Source organism: Taudactylus pleione, unplaced genomic scaffold, assembly GCF_031769625.1.
Source record: "Taudactylus pleione unplaced genomic scaffold, aTauple2 ptg000583l, whole genome shotgun sequence".
NCBI classification, from domain to species: domain Eukaryota; kingdom Metazoa; phylum Chordata; class Amphibia; order Anura; family Myobatrachidae; genus Taudactylus; species Taudactylus pleione.
The window spans coordinates 1,190,312-1,210,556 of record NW_028284985.1 but is presented as its reverse complement, the minus strand read 5'-3'; the positions used below and the strand labels follow the sequence as shown (position 1 = coordinate 1,210,556).

The window sequence follows — 20,245 nt, the reverse complement described above, 5'->3', positions numbered from 1 at the left end:
CCCTGATAGCTCTGACATCTGGCGTTGAGGGTTACGTCCTGTGGCCCCCAACCCCGGGGGTCTCTATTCTGTCTGAGATACTGCTCTGCGCCTCGGACCCTCTCCCGCTCTATATTGATAGGATGGTATTATCTGGTCTTATGTAAAGCCAGAGACTTTGCACACAACGTATATATAATATATATTCCGCCGTTAATTAACATATATATTAGATTTTCCAGTACGGGAAAGGGAGGGGAGGTGAAACGTTTGATTGTTTCATTACAGTAGTTTTAATGAAGATCAGATTTTGATAAATTCCTTTTGATGGTCGTCTCCTATTAACATTGGGGTTGCCGGGCAACCTGCATCTATGATGAGGAGAGGCCTGCGCTGGCCGACCTCGGACTTAATGAGGCTCATTGTCTATGGCTGGTAATAATCCTGGAGGTTCCTGAGACCAGAGGTCTGGCAGCAGATGTAGACCAGCACCCACTACCCCCACGTTATACCCCTGATGGATCATTCCTTCTTCTGTCCCTGACGGATACATAAGGATTAGGGCGCATATGTATCAAAGCTAGATGTGAGATAAGATTGTGAAATATATATCACCAACCAATCAGCTCCAATCTATCATTTCTTCAGCACAGCCTGCAAAATGTAAGTTAGAAGCTGATTGGTTGGTGATATATATCTCACAATGTTATCTCACATCAAGCTTTGATACATATGCCCCATAATCATTATGTATCCGTCAGGGTGAAGGCCCCTATATCTCTCTCCTTCTCCAGTTATTTGGTCCTGTGTCACTAGAGACATGCTGTGTTATAGGTACACACTGACAGATATATAACACTTGTGGGAGGACACTAGGGGGATATTTAGTTCTTTTACACACACCACAGAATAATAACATAAATGCAACAATACCTGCATGTACAAACACCACTATAGCGTGCCAGCGTCCTTTCCCAGTCACAGCGCCAGACTCAGGCCCTAAGACGTGTTGTACAAAGTGGTCAGTGATTATAAATGAAGGAGTCAGTGAATAATGCTTATTACCTACTATCCCCTAGAATGTAAGCTCTAACCCCCAGGGCCGTCTAATCGTAATGATGTCATGTGAGCGCTGTAACTATGTATATATGTAACGTTATGCGCTTTTCTCTGCGAGTGTGTTGAATGCTGTAACCTTGTGTTCAGCGCTACAGGACCCTGGTGGCGCCTTATCATTGGAAGATTGTACTAATATTAACTGTATTTATGAGATGTCAGCATTCAGATTGTTGACGCGTTCGGATGGAATGTCAACTTGTTCACAATGTTCACATTATAAATGCTGACACATGAAATTAGGGTGAGGCTAAAATAGGAGTGTCCACATTATGTCAGTCGACAATGTGCATGTCAAATGTTGGCATCCTGAATGTTGACATTTAGACCATGGTGGCATTATGGTGCTGACATAATGAATGTTGACATTTAGACCATGGTGGCATTGTTGTGCTGACAAAATGAATGTTGACATTTAGACCATGGTGGTGGCATTATGGGGCTGACATAATGAATGTTGACATTTAGACCACTGTGACATTATGGTGCTCACATAATGAATGTTGACATTTAGATCATGGTGGCATTATGGTGCTCACTTAATGAATGTTGACATTTAGACTATGGTGGTGGAATTATGGTACTGACATAATGAATGTTGATATTTAGACCATGGTGGCATTGTTGTGCTGACAAAATTAATGTTGACATTTAGACCACGGTGGTGGCATTACGAGGCTGACAAAATAAATGTTGACATTTAGATCATGGTGGCATTATGGTGCTGACATAATGAATGTTGACATTTAGATCTTGGTGGCATTATGGTGCTGACATAATGAACGTTGACATTTAGATCATGGTGGCATTATGGTGCTGACATAATGAATGTTACATTTAGACCATGGTGGTGGCATTATGGTGCTGACATAATGAATGTTGACATTTAGGCCATGCTGACGTAATGAATGCTGACATTTAGACTATGGTGGCATTATGGTGCTGACAAAATTAATGTTGACATTTAGACCATGCTGACGTAATGAATGCTGACATTTAGACTATGGTGGCATTATGGTGCTGACGTAATGAATGTTGATATTCTAAAGCTTATCACATCATGAGACACCGCCTGCATTTATACAGCTCCAACATGATAATTGAGCTGTACAGTAATTTATCCATAGAATTGTTTACATCACAGGGGGTGGGGTGAGGGTGTCTGGCAGAGGGACGGACCCTCAGTATATAAATGGCTATCACTGTACAGTCCCTATACCGTGCTCTGTACAATCATTTAAAGTGTAAGTACGGCACAATTAAACTGGCTTGGAAGTGGAAACCATTACTCCCAGTGACCCTCCCACTCACTGGTGATGTAACTTACATTTGGATGTGCTGCGTTTTTCTAAGAACTGCTTGCGCCATTCACTTGCGTTTCCCTTAAATTAATACATTGGGAAGACTCAGACGCACGCCAATGAGGGCGAGTGACACATTACCCGCTTGCTATAAATGTATGGAAAGAGGGATGGAATTGTTTTTCAGAAGTTTTATTAAAGTTATGCTGTGTTCTGTGGTTGGTAGTTTGGCGATTTCTCCACCCATAAATGCTGGGAGTGGGCGGGAAGGGGGGTTAGAAATGTCACATGATGCAGCTGTATAACCTGGTTAGTAATATATAATCAGCTGCATGTAAGTAAATTACTAACTCCCTGTCATTCTCACACACAAGCTCATCTATGAAGTAAAACCCTTGCACTGTACAGAATTATAGATAATATGCATCGATGTTTGGGAGCTTATTTACAGTTAGAAGCATTTCGTGCCAAGAATGCGGTTGCAAAATGCGCCAGGTTAAGCTGAGATCCATCCAGCTCTGTATAATGGACACAATGTTTTAACGTGTGATATGTATTACCACCGGGCGCATGGCCGGCGGTTCATTTCCCGACAGCGGCTGCCCGACAAAGGAGGAAATCCCGATTGTCCTAAAGGTAAGTATCAACTAACCTAACCCCCCCTTAGGGGTGCCTAACCCTAACCTCCCCCCCAAGTGCCTAACCCTAACCCCCCCTTCCCCACTGCCTAAAACTAAGCCCCCCGGGGGGTGCCTAACCCTAAGCCTCCTTCACTCTAGCCTAACCCTAACCTCCCGGGGGGATGCCTAACCCTAAGTCCCCCCCGGGAGCCTTAAACCTAACCCTCCCCCTGTCCGCTGCGGTGCCCGGCATCCGCTGGATCGGGATGCCGGGCGCCGGTCTCCCGACGTCGGGCAAATGACATTAGACGCCTGTTATTCGTCCCTAGTCGGGATAAAGCAGTCTGGAAGCCGGCGGTCGGCATTTAGACCGTCGGTTTCCAGACTACATCCCCTCAGCTTTGTACTTGCAGGAGAGGTATGTGGGTCCCTAGGCATGGCTTGCTATTGTGGGATTGAGAGTAGCCTGGATTTAGGACCTCATTCAGAGCCGCTCGCCAGATGTGATCGCTCGCATCCAGCGTATGCAAATTTGTCAAAGTGACGCCATGGGAAGCGATCGCTCGCCAAGGCATCAGCACACCCACTTTGGCTGTGCGAGCGATCGCTCTGTGTATGCAGACACCCACTAGCGTATGTAGAGACGCCCACTAGCGCACATCATCTCCAGGAAGTGTATTAAATCATTGGTACATCGAGCACCATCGGTAGCGATCGCAGCACTTGTGGTTGCCTGACCCTGCCGCAAGCACTGTGAGGACTTCAGTGTAAAAAACAAGCATGTGATGTGTACTATGACGCTGCCTGTTAATTATGCACGCCTTAAAATGGCGTTGAAACACTCAGGCACGCCTGCGTTCCCACCACCACTCCCCCGTTATTAGTGTCCTGCCCCTGTTACCACCCACAAACGGCCTCTCCTGTCACTCATTACACTGGGCTGTCTTTGCTGGGTGAGCAAGCAGGCTGCGATCGCCAGAGTAGTTCACGCACGCCAGGAACGAAGCAAGCACATGCGTGTACACAAACCATCGGGCCGCTTGCGAGCGGCTCTGAATGAGGTCCTTAGATCGGTGTTGTCAGCTCATTTTACACATTGTATTATTGTGCGCAAATCGCATAATGAAATCACTCCCTCATGCTGGGTGGCATTCTGGGAGCATTGGCAAGCATGTGTTTTCCCTCTCCTTACTTTTTTGAACTCATGTTTTACTTGGGTTCTCCTGTTTGGAGAGGGTCTGCCATGCCGAAAATGTCTCCTCTTGGAGGTAGGGATGACCATCAGCCATGGATGTTTTCAAAACATTGATGGTGGCTGGCCGAATTTAACTAGTTTTGCCATCGATGGCAGAGAACCAATAGTTATCCGTCATCAATGGATAAGTGGGAGCCGATTGTTTTTTTTTTTTTCTCTAGACAGGATGGAGCTTAGCCCCGCCCCCAACGGCCGCTAAGCCCCACACTAATTTTTGATGGGCCCACAGCCCGGCGTGCCCCTAGCAACGGTGGCCTTCGAGGAGGTGCATACCATCGATGGTTTGCCATAGATGGTCTTTGTGCCTTCAATAGTAAATACAAATTGGCATAACGATGGTAACTATCGATGGACACCCCACCGATGGCCATCTCTACTAGGAGGAAAGAAAGTGGAGCAGGAGGGGAGGAGCAGCGCTGCATGTAGTAGGGGAGGGGCTGTCCCCATTGGTGCCTCTCAAACCTTCCGTGAGTGCCACCGTTATTTCTGGAGACAGCCTGACATGAGCTGAGCGGGGTAGCAGCATCTAAAGCGTCACTTTACTCTGTCAGATGCAGCCATCACACCTCCTCACCCTTTAATACATCTATTATTTAACACCAGCAGCTGCACAGGAGACAATGAGCTTATGTTCTGTTACTATAACACTACCCTGCGCATTTCGCCTTCGGGATTGTAAAACGTCAAATCGATTCTTCCTGTATATTGTATATGTTTTCTTGCTGAGAACTCTGTGCCGTACTCCTTAAAGGGGGCTGTTTATTTACTAGGGCTATTTAATATTAAAGGAGCGCTTAGAACTCCCCGTTACAGGGGACGTCCTAACCCCTGGAGATCTATATTGTACCAGGATACTGGTCATCCAATTCACTTTCAGATGACAAGCTGGCAGAGAACCGCTTATCCGTGGGCTTATTACCCAAACTGGGGTACAGTCTGAGAAAGGGACCACCATTAGGCGACAACTTAATTTTCCTTTCACTAGGCAGAGCAGCCTACACGGCATCTGTCCTCTCTATCAGTACACGGCATCTGTCCTCTCTATCAGTACACGGCATCTGTCCTCTCTATCGGTACACGGCATCTGTCCTCTCTATCGGTACACGGCATCTGTCCTCTCTATCGGTACACGGCATCTGTCCTCTCTATCGGTACACGGCATCTGTCCTCTCTATCGGTACACGGCATCTGTCCTCTCTATCGGTACACGGCATCTGTCCTCTCTATCGGTACACGGCATCTGTCCTCTCTATCGGTACACGGCATCTGTCCTCTCTATCGGTACACGGCATCTGTCCTCTCTATCGGTACACGGCATCTGTCCTCTCTATCGGTACACGGCATCTGTCCTCTCTATCGGTACACGGCATCTGTCCTCTATCGGTACACGGCATCTGTCCTCTCTATCGGTACACGGCATCTGTCCTCTCGATCGGTACACGGCATCTGTCCTCTCGATCGGTACACGGCATCTGTCCTCTCGATCGGTACACGGCATCTGTCCTCTCTATCGGTACACGGCATCTGTCCTCTAGATCGGTACACGGCATCTGTCCTCTAGATCGGTACACGGCATCTGTCCTCTCTATCAGTACATCTGTCCTCTCTATCGGTACACGGCATCTGTCCTCTCTATCAGTACATCTGTCCTCTCTATCGGTACATGGCATCTGTCCTACGGCATCTGTCCTTTCTATCGGTACACGGCATCGGTACACGGCATCTGTCCTCTCTATCGGTACACGGCATCTGTCCTCCTCTCTATCAGTACATCTGTCCTCTCTATCGGTACATGGCATCTGTCCTACGGCATCTGTCCTCTCTATCGGTACACGGCATCTGTCCTCTCTATCAGTACATGGCACTGGGGCCATGAATGCGTGCAGGGAGTGCGCTCGGCACTGGGGCCATGAATGCGTGCAGGGAGTGCGCCGGACAATGGGGCCATGAATGCGTGCAGGGAGTGCGCCGGGCACTGGGGCCATGAATGCGTGCAGGGAGTGCACCGGCACTGGGGCCATGAATGCGTGCAGGGAGTGCGCCGTGCACTGGGACCATGAATGCGTGCAGGGAGTGCACCGGGCACTGGGGCCATGAATGCGTGCAGGGAGTGCGCCGGGCACCGGGGCCATGAAAGCGTGCAAGGAGTGCGCCGGGCACTGGGGCCATGAATGCGTGCAGGGAGTGCGCTCGGCACTGGGGCCATGAATGCGTGCAGGGAGTGCACCGGCACCGGGGCCATGAATGCGTGCAGGGAGTGCGCTGGACAATGGGGCCATGAATGCGTGCAGGGAGTGCGCCGGGCACTGGGGCCATGAATGCGTGCAGGGAGTGCACCGGCACTGGGGCCATGAATGCGTGCAGGGAGTGCGCTGTACAATGGGGCCATGAATGCGTGCAGGGAGTGCGCCGGGCACTGGGACCATGAATGCGTGCAGGGAGTGCACCGGGCACTGGGGCCATGAATGCGTGCAGGGAGTGCGCCGGGCACCGGGGCCATGAAAGCGTGCAAGGAGTGCACCGGGCACTGGGGCCATGAATGCGTGCAGGGAGTGCGCTCGGCACTGGGGCCATGAATGCGTGCAGGGAGTGCGCTCGGCAGTGGGCCCATCTACTCTTTGGATATGAGGTCTCTGAGCCACCATTGTAAAATGTGCCAGTGTAAAAAGGAGCTGTTCCTCTTCTACATGAATTATTACAGCACAATACACATTATATTGATCGCCTCTTGCAAAACAAATCCACAGTGTTTTATTTCTTGGCACATTATTGACAGCAAAGTATAATTTTCACATGTACCAAGTGTATTTGGCCTCTAGGGGAGCTGGATCTCTCACTCTCTGGGCAATGTTGCTGTATACTGCATTTTTCCTGCAAATGACCTTATACCTGTTTTTATAACAAAAATAAAAACTTTTGACTTTAATGTACATAATTGATTTTCTTTGTCTGGACTAGATAAAAAATGTCATCTGCATAGTACAACTTCTCATGTTCTGTATACTGGGATATGTGACACTGTATAGTACAACTTCTACTGTTCTGTATACTGGGCTATGTGACGCTTCATAGTACCACTTCTCCTGTGCTGTATGCTGGAATATGTGACATCTGTATAGTGCCACTTCTGTCATTTATACTGGGGTATGGGATATCTCATAGTACCACTTCTCCTGTTCTGTATACTGGGTGACACTGCATAGTACCACTTCTCATGTTGTGTATACTGGGAAATGTGACACTGCATAGTACCACTTCTCCTGTTCTGTATGCTGGGATATGTGACACTGCATAGTACCGCTTCTCCTGTTCTGTATACTGGGATATGTGACACTGCATAGTACCACTTCTCCTGTTCTGTATACTGGGAAATGTGACACTGCATAGTACCACTTCTCCTGTTCTGTATGTGACACTGCATAGTACCACTTCTCCTGTTCTGTACACTGGGATATGTGACGCTGCATAGTACCACTTCTCCTGTTCTGTATACTGGGCTATGTGACGCTGCATAGTACCACTTCTCCTGTTCTGTATACTGGGCTATGTGACACTGCATAGTACCACTTCTCCTGTTCTGTATACTGGGATATGTGACACTGCATAGTACCACTTCTCCTGTTCTGTATACTGGGATATGTGACACTGCATAGTACCACTTCTCATGTTCTGTATACTGAGCTATGTGACACTGCATAGCACCACTTCTCCTGTTCTGTATGTGACACTGCATAGTACCACTTCTCCTGTTCTGTACACTGGGATATGTGGCTGCATAGTACCACTTCTCCTGTTCTGTATACTGGGCTATGTGACACTGCATAGTACCACTTCTCCTGTTCTGTATACTGGGCTATGTGACGCTGCATAGTACCACTTCTCCTGTTCTGTATACTGGGATATGTGACGCTGCATAGTACCACTTCTCCTGTTCTGTATACTGGGATATGTGACGCTGCATAGTACCACTTCTCCTGTTCTGTATACTGGGCTATGTGACGCTGCATAGTACCACTTCTCCTGTTCTGTATGTGACGCTGCATAGTACCACTTCTCATGTTGTGTATATTGGGATGTGAGACACTGTATAGTACCACCTCTCCTGTTCTGTATACTGGGCTATGTGACTGCATAGTACCACTTCTCCTGTTCTGTATACTGGGATATGTGACGCTGCATAGTACCACTTCTCCTGTTCTGTATACTGGGATATGTGACGCTGCATAGTACCACTTCTCCTGTTCTGTATACTGGGATATGTGACGCTGCATAGTACCACTTCTCCTGTTCTGTATACTGGGCTATGTGACGCTGCATAGTACCACTTCTCCTGTTCTGTATACTGGGCTATGTGACTGCATAGTACCACTTCTCCTGTTCTGTATACTGGGCTGTGTGACGCTGCATAGTACCACTTCCACTGTGTATGCTTTGTTATACTTTTTCAAATAGAGGGTAGGGGATGGGGTGGGAATATATTGAATGTAAGTGCCAGGGGCTTAATAAGTGCCAGTCTGCGTACAAAATAAATGGTATTGCCTAGTATCATATCATATGTTGCACAATATGTATAGAACTATGTAGCAGTATATGGTGATATATGTGGAGACAATATATACATTTATGATAAATATGTCTAATATTGATATTAGTAATGAAAGGTAATCTGAATAGCCAGGGGGGGATGTATTCGCAGCTGTATTCTGGGGAACAAGCCTCTGGGAAGTCTGATCGCCCTGTCTGTCCCTCCCATATCTCTATAGACTATATTGAATTTAGCATCTTCCCGTGGGAGGGAATAGTCCTTCTCCAGCTCATCCCTGCTCCTCATTAGGCGCCCCCCTTCTATCCAGGGCTCATTTGCAGGATGCGAGGACCAGCAATGGTCGCTGGTAGCCCTGCACATTGCGAGACGCCCCCCCCCCCCCCCCCCCCTGCAGTGACCAGATGCTGTGTGTGTGCGCGATAGATGCTATCTGGACCTCTAGCTATGTATACTGATGCAGCGTTTCTGTTCCAGCTCCGTCTCCGAAGACCTGGGCTGCAGACGGGGAGAATTCAGCAGGAAGCACTACGGCTCGGTGGAGCTGGTGAGTTCTCACATCCATTTTCTGCCTCCCACCCATGCAGTATTGATTTATATTTAAGCAGTCGGCAGCAATGTGCATTAAGCGTACGCCGTCTGGCGCGCACTTACTGTATGTCTCACCTCTCCTGTCCAAAGAGTCTTGTTTATGGTATTAAACTTTTATCTGTATGTTGGCGGACGGTACCCAGGACTCTGCACAAACTTCCCCTGACTGTTTACACCATGCATTCTGTTCTGTGCAGTATGATGTGGGGAACACTCAATGCAATGATGTACAGTCAGCGTACACTGCTGGCATTATACAGGTTATAGGCATCAATGTACCATGGGCATATGGGCGTCAGTGTGTTATATAGCACATATATATTCTGTAAGTGGAGAGGGCTCGTTCTATATTGGTGGATGATATGATTACTTCTGTCCAGAAGAGGGATACTTGTCACAGATAAATATTTATTTTTTTATGGGTTCTCCTCTCATGTTTAATTCAGAGACTATGTACACACGGACATTAATGGTATCAAAACTGTTAGATAAGGGATGCATTATTTATATATATATATCTGTTTTATTTTGTTAAACCGAAACACGGTGACATCAGATCTTCACGTTTCTGAACGGCTTCATCTGTTTGTGTTCCATTGTGACATAGTCCTGTGTATTTAGGGCCTGATTCAGAGCCGGACGCTATTTGCGCTCGCTCGTTCAGAAAAAGGGGCCAGCTATTTAAATTGAGCGCTCACTCTTTGCGGTCTGTTGACGCCTCTATGTCTGAGTGAGTGAACGAAACATGCGCTCGCTATTTTGTAAAGACGCCCCCTGGCCGTTTGCATCATACGTCATCTCCGCTATTTATTTGATTAATCGAGTACATCGAAAGGCGTCTGAACTGCTCGCAGTGCTTGTGGTTGGATTTTCCTACCGCAATCATGCGAACAGTTCAGGCTAAGAAACAACCAAGTGACGTGGTCGATGACGCTGCTTTGTTAATAATGCACACCCTTAAAACGCCCGTTTTGACCGTTTGGCACGCCTGCGTTCGGATCACCACTCCCCGTTTTCAAGCACCTTCCCCTGTTCCCACCCACAAACGCCTCATCCTGTCACTTAAATTAGCAGGCACTCGCTATTTTGCGAGCGCTCGATTTCCGACCGCAATGACTGGTTGGCGCATGCGCATTACGACCCATACGCATGCGCAGATGTGCGAACATCGCTCGGAGCGAACGAGCGGCCGCTTATGAGCGGCTCTGAATCAGGCCCTTAGTTTTATTGTTGTGCTTCCTCCTAATGTTCGTCTAAGGTTTGATCACAGATACATGTAATTTCCACTGAGAGCAATTGGGAGGGGGAGAAATGAAATATAGAGCTTAGAGGCGGGGAACCTTTTTTCTGCCGATGGCCATTTTGATATGTTATATATATCTGCGGGCCTGGTGCAGGCTACGCCCCCTCCGTGCGATGTCACATGGGGCGGGGCCACAATCACCGGTGATTACAACAATGCCCGAAGCATCCTGAGGATGCTATGGGGAGCTGTAAGGGCAGCGGTGTGACCGTCTGAAGCGTCCTAAGGATGCTCCAGGCAGCACTGCTGCATAGATTCTGGCTGCAGGGGGCCATTCTTGACACCCTGCAAGCCAGGTGGGGCTAGCAGAAAAAAGCTCCAAGGGCCAGACCAGATGTGGAGTTGGGCGTAAGTGCGCGCACACAAAATGAAATCTTACACATCCATCCGTGCGTTGCGGATGCGCTTGTGCCTACTTGCGCTTGGAGAAGGCGGATTGAAAGAGGGAGGGGCGTGCAAGTGTTGGGCGAGTACAGCGAGGGCGTGTCCACAAAAAGGCTACCAATGCAGACCACACCAAGGACCCATGTGTGCGTGTCAGTTGGCTTGTGGTTTGCAGAGGCTCCACCCTGGCCAAAATACAATTGGATGATGTTGATGGGCAGTCGCTTCTGATTGGCTGATTGTGTCTTGATCCCTCCCACTGATCGAGCATAGATTATTAGTGTGGCCGCTGTGGTCTATTCACCTTTTTAAATGCATATTTGTTTTCCAAAAGAAGATTCATTTAGATTTTTAAAGGCGAAGACGAAGGATGTTTTGATTTATTTGAACTTAATTAATACTTTAATGTTTTATTTGTACCCACTGCAGTAGTACAATTATAGTGACGTATTACTACTGTTCTGTTGAGCTTGTGTCCCGAGTTCAAGAAAAATGATCCCAATTTACAGAGAATGCTTAAATAGAAAAGTTACTTTTAAATCTACAGCGAATTCTCTCACCGACAGATGTGTCCTCATCCATGTAGCCCCAGCACGCCACACAGCGCGACTTGCCTGGCGTGAGTGAGCCGCCAGGTCCCGTGCTAGGCTGCTAGCGCCGGAGCGTCTTTTTATTACCCCCGAGTCTTCATATGAACCACAACAGAACTTGGAATTAAAAAATCTGCGGCCGCTACATTGTAGCACTTCGTATACAGATTCAGAGACTCACACAGATATACAAGTGTCGCCTATCAAATTAATCCGCACAGCCCGCTGGTGCGTCCTAGTTGTATTGCACTGCAACTTAGACGCATTTTTGGCGAAAGAAGTTGCAGAAAAGATGCCCTGCGCTAGCAGAGTTTCACGGGACCTGGCGCTTCAATAGGGGCTTTATAACGCTTCTGCAGCAAAATGTATAATGACATTTCTGTACCTGTTGTAACCAAAACAGCTGTTACCTATGAGACCGCAAGCCTATCTTTCTGTATTCTTCACTGCCCCAGAGGGATACCAGACATCTAATCTCGTGCTCAGCAGAGGAATAGTGCACAGAGCAGAGTATGTACCCGCACAGTATTGCTCTTTAAGATTGCAGACATTAGGTGAGACTCTGGTTGAACATCCAGGAGACGTAGAAACAATCACAGATGATTTAGAATCCGCTCTCCGGCAGGAATCTGATCGCAGTGATACTGTAACGCTGAGCTCATACGCTCCCTCCCTGCATGCTGATAGTGTCCAGATGACCGTTATATTTATTCTACAAATGAACAATTTGTTCCTAGAGGCACTAAAACATCATTAAATCTCTGTATGAGTCATCTGCCCACTAAACTGTCCTGCGATCCCTCTTCCCTGTCTCTGACGTCCTACCACTTGGAGTTGGGAAACGAGTGTTTCTATGGAGAATGTGATAATATCACTCTTTATGCAACTGGTACGAGGCACCAGGTGCCTCATATTTGTTATGTGTTATTATGTTGCCTATTTTACATTTTAAAAATAAACATATAAAAGGTTAGGAGGATCAAAGAGACCTTCGAACCTATGTCTGAAAATGCAGCCGATCTATCTGTATGGTTCCGTTCTCAATGCAGAGCTTATAATCACCCGTGTGGCCGGGCTGGGCAATATGAACTCACCCTGCACCAAAAGTCTGTGTCGGCCAGGCGATGGCACCGTAATAAAGCTGAACCTCCCTTGTTAGAAGATCAGCAAAAATTAGATTCAGCTTCAGTTTGTCTTCGAGCTTCATTTGCCAAAATTGAGCACTGAAACGCAGCAACCAATCAGAAATTAGCTGTTATCTGTACAGTGCACATTAGAGAATGAAAGCCACTGTTTGATTGCCTGCTAATGGATTACTTCAGATTTTGCAGGTGGGCGTAATACCTGTAGATGAGATATGTTCCGTTTAATTCAGACTTTGTTTTCTTACGAATTCTAAAATATTGTATTAAAATCTTTTTACAAACATGACATTCACAGTTACTTGTCAAACTGACCGGTTACATTTTGTGATTTGATAGTTATCAACAATTAATTTCTCTGTGAGAAATGGTAACTACCCAGCTAGTTACAAGTTGATACAAGATTATAGCAGCTTCTGTGCTCTGGAACAAGCCTTCAGTTCATCATTTTATTCATTTCTGAAATGATTTCACTGATTTCTTCCTGTTTCTGGAAACCGTTATAAAGTGATGATACAATGTTCCACTAAATAACATCATAAAAAAACAAAAAAACGCTGTTCGTAGGTAAGATAGGCGTCATCTTTATGTGATAATGGCTGCTGGACAAAAAATAACTATTTAGCCTATTTGTCAGAGTTTGTTAAATAGCCCTTTTCGCAGTCCCCATGTTCTCTATGAGGAAAGTGGGGCTTCGATGTATGGCGTCCTCTAGTTCTCTATGAGGATGGTGGGACTTCAGTGTATGGTGTCCTCTAGTTCTCTGAGGCTGGTGGGGCTTCAGTGTATGGCGTCCTCTAGTTCTCTATGAGGATGGTGGGGCTTCAGTGTATGGCGTCCTCTAGTTCTCAATGAGGATGATGGGGCTTCAGTGTATGGCGTCCTCTAGTTCTCTGTGAGGATGGTGGGGCTTTAGTGTATGGCGTCCTCTAGTTCTCTAATGAGGATGGTGGGGCTTTAGTGTATGGCGTCCTCTAGTTCTCTATGAGGATGATGGGGCTTCAGTGTATGGCGTCCTCTAGTTCTCTATGAGGATGATGGGGCTTCAGTGTATGGCGTCCTCTAGTTCTCTATGAGGATGATGGGGCTTCAGTGTATCACTGATATCTCTTGTGTTATAATACATTTTCCTGGATTGTTGGCTTACACCTCTTTAATAAATCCCTATATGCGTGTTACAAATGATTGTAAATCCCACTTTTAGGATGTCTGCTATGGCACGTATCTGAATGATATATAGTGATATATGATCTATGTCTAACACAGAGTTAATGTAACCATTAAATAAATAAAATAAAAACTGGAATGAACCTTTGCAAGGGGTTGTCAAAGTAAAGACTTTAGTTAGAAATGGTTGTTAAATGGTAATTAGTGTATTTGCTGCGTTATTATCCCTCCTCTTGGCCTTACAAAATTTAGTACGATAAATGATTTTCATCACAAAGATTAAAAATTTAAATAAATAAATCATCCTTCTCTAATAGGCCCCTAACTGCCTTGTCACAGGCTATATTTGAAAAAATGGCAGTTAGTAGCTGGTTGGATGGTACTTTATCTCCATCCAAGGCTTAGTAAATAGGCCCCTGTAACCTCATTGTAATTTGGTAGATTCCCGTAATAATCCTATACCATGGTGATGTTTTATGAGAGCGTGAACTATATTGAGCTTAATATATTCCGCACAGAAACTGTTAACTTGATATTTTTTTTCTCACATATACCTTGGCGAGTATCGTAGGCATAGATCCGATGGTAAAAACGTTTTTGCATCCGATCTCTCGTTGTAAACGTTTGCATTAGGGTTAAGGTGCGGCCAACTGTGAATGTTACAAAATTGCACCTTTTTTAGCTGTGAATAAAACAATTATTTAGGAAAACGTGTAAAATGTCAGGAATGTGGTGAGTTTTTCTCTCTGTGAGATGTTCGCACTCCCCACGCTATCTGATAATGTGGCAACCCGTGAGCTGAGATAGCACGGCCCATTTCTTACGCCAACTCAACCAGAACAACAATTCCTGCGCTAGTTGCTGTTTTTTAGTCTTCTTCGGTCTCCAGGTATTTATGGGCTGTGGAGGTTTTTGTAATGTAAATACCAGGCCCCAGGTCATCTGCAAGGTCTCTGGGCTTATTACGCAGAAATTGTCAGCGACGTTACGTTCTTTTCACCTGCATCAATTGTAACGCATTTTCATCGTTCATATGCAGCTTTTATTTGGAATTGCGGTGGATGTGTAACGACACAATAATGACATTTAAGAAAACGAACCTGGATTTTTGTATGTCAAGCTATGCATATTGAATACACAAAGCGGAGGCAGCCATTTTGAGCGCTGACCTTACGTTCACTCTATTAGCGACATCACAAAAGCAAGAGGCACTTGCTACCTCATGCCTCAGTAATATTACCAGTACCTGGTGAAGTGATGGGACGTAGGTGCAGAACATGAGAAAATAGTAGTATAACACAAACATGACAAAGTTTTCACACAGAAACACCTTATTCAGACATTATTATACTTCTAACAATAACCTTATGCATTCTAATATGTCTTCCAGCTTCCATTAATAATAAACTGTCACAAGCCTTTATAATGGCTGCCTTCCTGTCAGTTGGCGAAGGGAACACGTACACATTAAAGTGCTGCCTTGTATGGCCGGTAATCAATAGGCTGTAATAGGTGTTTTTGGGAAAAGTGATTATGAGTAATATTGAATTCTAGTTAAGGATAGAACCTCAAAGCCGCCTTCATTTTCCCATAAAAGGATTTGTACAAATTGTGAAATGCGTCGTCCTTGCATTATACAGATCTATGTTTATTGGTGATAATAATACTGCAAATATTGCCACAGCTATCATGTTACACAGGTCCCAAGGTGCTCCGCAGCGCCAGGCTGTGAGGAGAACAGGGTCAGACAAGGTAGGTAAAATAAATGCAGATGTGAAGGGTGGGGAGGGCCCTGCCTGCGCCAAATTAGCACACTGAGCGTACAGCTGAGCAATTCAAATTGGGGAATCAGGACAGTGAGTGCATGTGGAGAGCATGGTCATATAACATTGGCCTGGGCTAGTGCATTCCACGTCTCCAAGGAGTGTTCCTGCCATTTCTGACACGCTAGGCCACCCTAACTCCTCCCACCTCCTCTAAAATAATGCCTGTATTACTCTTCTTATCACGCCATAGCGTGCCAGGTGACATATCACGTCACAGCAAATCCTGTATTGTTATAGCGTGCAATAGCCTGGCACAGTGTATTATGTAATGACATGCCTTATTGTGTAGTCACATGCCTTAGTGTGTAATAACATGCTTTAATGTGTAATGAATGCCTTGGTGTGTGGTGTGTAATAACATGCCTTATTGTGTAATAACATGCCTTATTGTGTAATGACATGCCTTAGTGTGTAATGACATGCCTTAGTGTGTAATCACATGCCTTAGTGTGTAATCACATGCCTTATTGTGTAATCACATGCCAGTGTGTAATGACATGTTATTGTGTAATGACATGCCTTAATGTGTAATGGCATGCCTTAATGTGTAATGAATGCCTTGGTGTGTGGTGTGTAATAACATGCCTTAGTGTGTAATGACATGCCTTATTGTGTAACTAATGCCTTGGTGTGTGGTGTGTGATAACGTGCCTTAGTGTGTAATGACATGCCTTAATGTGTAATGAATGCCTTGGTGTGTGGTGTGTAATAACGTGCCTTAGTGTGTAATGACATGTCTTAGTGTGTAATCACATGCCTTATTGTGTAATCACATGCCTTAGTGTGTAATAACATGCTTTAGTGTGTGGTGTGTAATAACCACCCCTTAGTGTGTAATGACATGTCTTAATGTGTAATGACATGCCTTAGTGTGTAATGACATGCCTTAATGAGTAATGAATGCCTTGGTGTGTGGTGTGTAATAACATGCCTTAGTGTGTAATGACATGCCTTAGTGTGTAATGACATGCCTTAGTGTGTGGTGTGTAATAACAAGCCTTAGTGTGTAATGGCATGCCTTAGTGTGTAATGACATGCCTTAATGAGTAATGAATGCCTTGGTGTGTGGTGTAATAACATGCCTTAGTGTGTAATGACATGCCTTAATGTGTAATGAATGCCTTGGTGTGTGGTGTGTAATAACATGCCTTAGTGTATAATGACATGCCTTAATGTGTGGTGTGTAATAACATGCCTTAGTGTGTAATGACATGCCTTAGTGTGTGGTGTGTAATAACATGCCTTAGTGTGTAATGACATGCCTTAATGTGTAATGAATGCCTTGGTGTGTGGTGTGTAATAACATGCCTTAGTGTGTAATGACATGCCTTAATGTGTAATGAATGCCTTGGTGTGTGGTGTGTAATGACATGCCTTAGTGTGTAATGACATGCCTTAGTGTGTAATGACATGCCTTACTGTGTAATGAATGCCTTGGTGTGTAATAATATGCCTTAGTGTGTAATAACATGCGTTAGTGTGTAATGACATGCCTTAATGTGTAATAACATTCCTTAGTGTGTAATGACATGCCTTAGTGTGTGATTACATGCCTTAGTGTGTAATAACATGCGTTAGTGTGTAATGACATGCCTTAATGTGTAATAACATTCCTTAGTGTGTAATGACATGCCTTGGTGTGTGATTACATGCCTTGGTGTGTGATTACATGCCTTAGTGTGTAATAACATGCGTTAGTGTGTAATGACATGCCTTAATGTGTAATAACATTCCTTAGTGTGTAATGAATGCCTTGGTGTGTAATGACATGCCTTATTGTGTAATGACATGCCTTAGGCCCGTATTCAATTTGAAGAGAAAATTCCGGATCCGTGATACTTTTTCGCCGATGACGTCATTTTCGCCTGTTTTGCTTTTACCCCGTATTCAATTTGAAAGACTTTCCTCCTAGGCGGTAAGCCAATGCAATGTAATAGGCAAAAAGGTTTTGCGTATGAATAGCAGATGGAAAAAAGTGCAGAATTGGGGTTTTGGGGTGCAACATTGCGGGAACCCCCTGCAGCCTTCAGACAGTCCCACAGGTAATCTGTGTCAAAATTAAAAGAAAAACACTTAAGGACACCCCAAAAAAATCACTTTCATTTTGGGGCGAAAAAAAAATGTTGTGGGACAAAGTTAAAAACTATCAAACTTGTCTCTGGGGGGTCCCCAAGTATGCCCCAGGTGTTTTTTTGATTGCAGGTGCTTGCGGCAGGTGGATTTTTCACGATTTTTCAAATTCACTTTAGCAACTTTTAAATATGCTGACCCCCATTTTCAAGTACCCCAAATTTGCTGAGATAAGTTATTTTGTGGAAAAATACTCCTGAATACTATTCTGCACCACGTATAGAAAAACGCTATTTAGCAGCTATTGAGCCCGTTTAAAAACACCAAATACCTTCAGCAAGCCAAATCGGGGGGTACCATAGGGAACCACCATGTCAGAGCATCATTTGGGGGGTGTCAGGCTGATTTCCCCAAAACTGACAGTACTTTCCGCCTGTTCAAATTTCGCCGGGTCCCGTTTTCGCCTACTTTCAAATTGAATACGGGGTAAAGCGGGCACGCGCGCGATACTTTTCCGCCTACAAAACAGGCGAAGTAGGAGAAAAGTCCGGGACGCGAAAAAGTATCGCGGCTCGTCTCAAATTGAATACGGCTCTTAGTGTGTAATGACATGCCTTGGTGTGTAGTAACATGCCTTAGTGTGTAATGACATGCCTTAATGTGTAATGAATGCCTTGGTGTGTAATAACATGCCTTAGTGTGTAATCACATGCCTTAGTGTGTAATCACATGCCTTAGTGTGTAATCAATGCCTTATTGTGTAATGACATGCCTTATTGTGTAATCACATGCCTTGGTGTGTAATCACATGCCTTAGTGTGTAATCACATGCCTTAGTGTGTAATCAATGCCTTATTGTGTAATGACATGCCTTATTGTGTAATCACATGCCTTGGTGTGTAATCACATGCCTTAGTGTGTAATCACATGCCTTATTGTGTAATGACATACCTTAAGGACCCTGTACACGGAATGATATAGCTGCTGATCAGACGGATTGGAACGATATAGCATTTCGTCCATTGCGCGCTCCCACGGGGTCGTCCATCGCTCCTCCAGATCTTTCTGCATGCAGAAGAGATCTGGAGATGTGACGAATGGTCACATGCGGGTCTTCGCAGGGAGAGGGGAAGCATATTGGACAGTCGGGGTGTGTGGGGATCGCCAGATATGTCGGCCGTCGGATCATTGGTCACATCGGTGGGTACACATCGTACCATGTATGGGGCCCTTTAGTGTGTAATAACATGTCATAGTGTGTAATAATAATAACAAGTCATAGTGTATAATAATAATAATATGTCATAGTGTGTAATACCATTCCATTAGTGTGTAAAAACCTGCCTTAGTGTGTAATAACATGCATGATTGCGTAATTACATGCCTTATTGTGTAATAACATGCCTTAGTGTGTAATAACATGCATTATTGCGTAATAACATGCCTTCGTGTTTAAGAATATGCCATAGTGTGTAATAACATGCCTTATTCTGTAATAACATACCTTAGTGTGTAATAACATGCATTATTGCGTAATAACATGCCTTAGTGTGTAATAACATGCCTCACTGTATAAGAACATGCCATAGTGTGTAAAAACGTGATACCTAAGGTCGGTCTTCTGTGGGGGGTTGGGGCAATTAAAGTGGGGGCCAATGTGTTTTATTCTTTTCCTGTGGGAGCCAGTGTGTTTTATTATTTTCTTGTGGGGGCCAATGTGTTTTATTCTTTTCCTGGGGGGAGGGGGCAATGTGTTTTATTCTTTTACTGTGGGGGCCAGTGTGTTTTATTCGTTTGCTGTGGGGACCAATGTGTTTTATTGTTTTCCTATGGGGGCCAATGTGTTTTATTCTTTTCCTATGGGGACCAATGTATTTTATTCTTTTCCTGTTGGGACCAATGTGTTTTATTCTTTTACTGTGGGGGCCAGTGTGTTTTATTCGTTTGCTGTGGGGACCAATGTGTTTTATTGTTTTCCTATGGGGGCCAATGTGTTTTATTCTTTTCCTATGGGGACCAATGTATTTTATTCTTTTCCTGTTGGGACCAATGTATTTTATTCTTTTGCTGTGGGGGCCAATGTGTTTTATTCTTTTCTTGTGGGGGCCAATGTGTTTTATTCATTTCCTATTGGGACCAATGTGTTTTATTCTTTTCCTGTTGGGACCAATGTGTTTTATTCTTTTCCTGTGCCGGCCAATGTGTTTTATTTTTTTCCTGTGCCGGCCAATGTGTTTTATTCATTTCCTGTTGGGACCAATGTGTTTTATTCTTTTCCTGTGCCGGCCAATGTGTTTTATTATTTTCCTGTTTGGACCAATGTGTTTTATTTTTTTTCCTGTTGGGACCAATGTGTTT

The 20,245-nt window shown here is 44.9% G+C and overlaps 1 protein-coding gene across 5 annotated transcripts in view; it reads left to right on the top strand.

Moving 5' to 3' along the window:
• The window catches only part of GARNL3 (GTPase activating Rap/RanGAP domain like 3), a 310,087-nt gene that overhangs the window by 143,066 nt on the left and 146,776 nt on the right, over positions 1-20,245 (top strand). For all 5 annotated transcript variants that reach the window (XM_088453568.1, XM_088453567.1, XM_088453566.1 and 2 more), the window contains one exon: positions 9,292-9,361. In XM_088453568.1, coding sequence (XP_088309694.1) covers positions 9,292-9,361 — 70 coding nt within the window. The remainder of the gene's footprint in view (positions 1-9,291; positions 9,362-20,245) is intronic.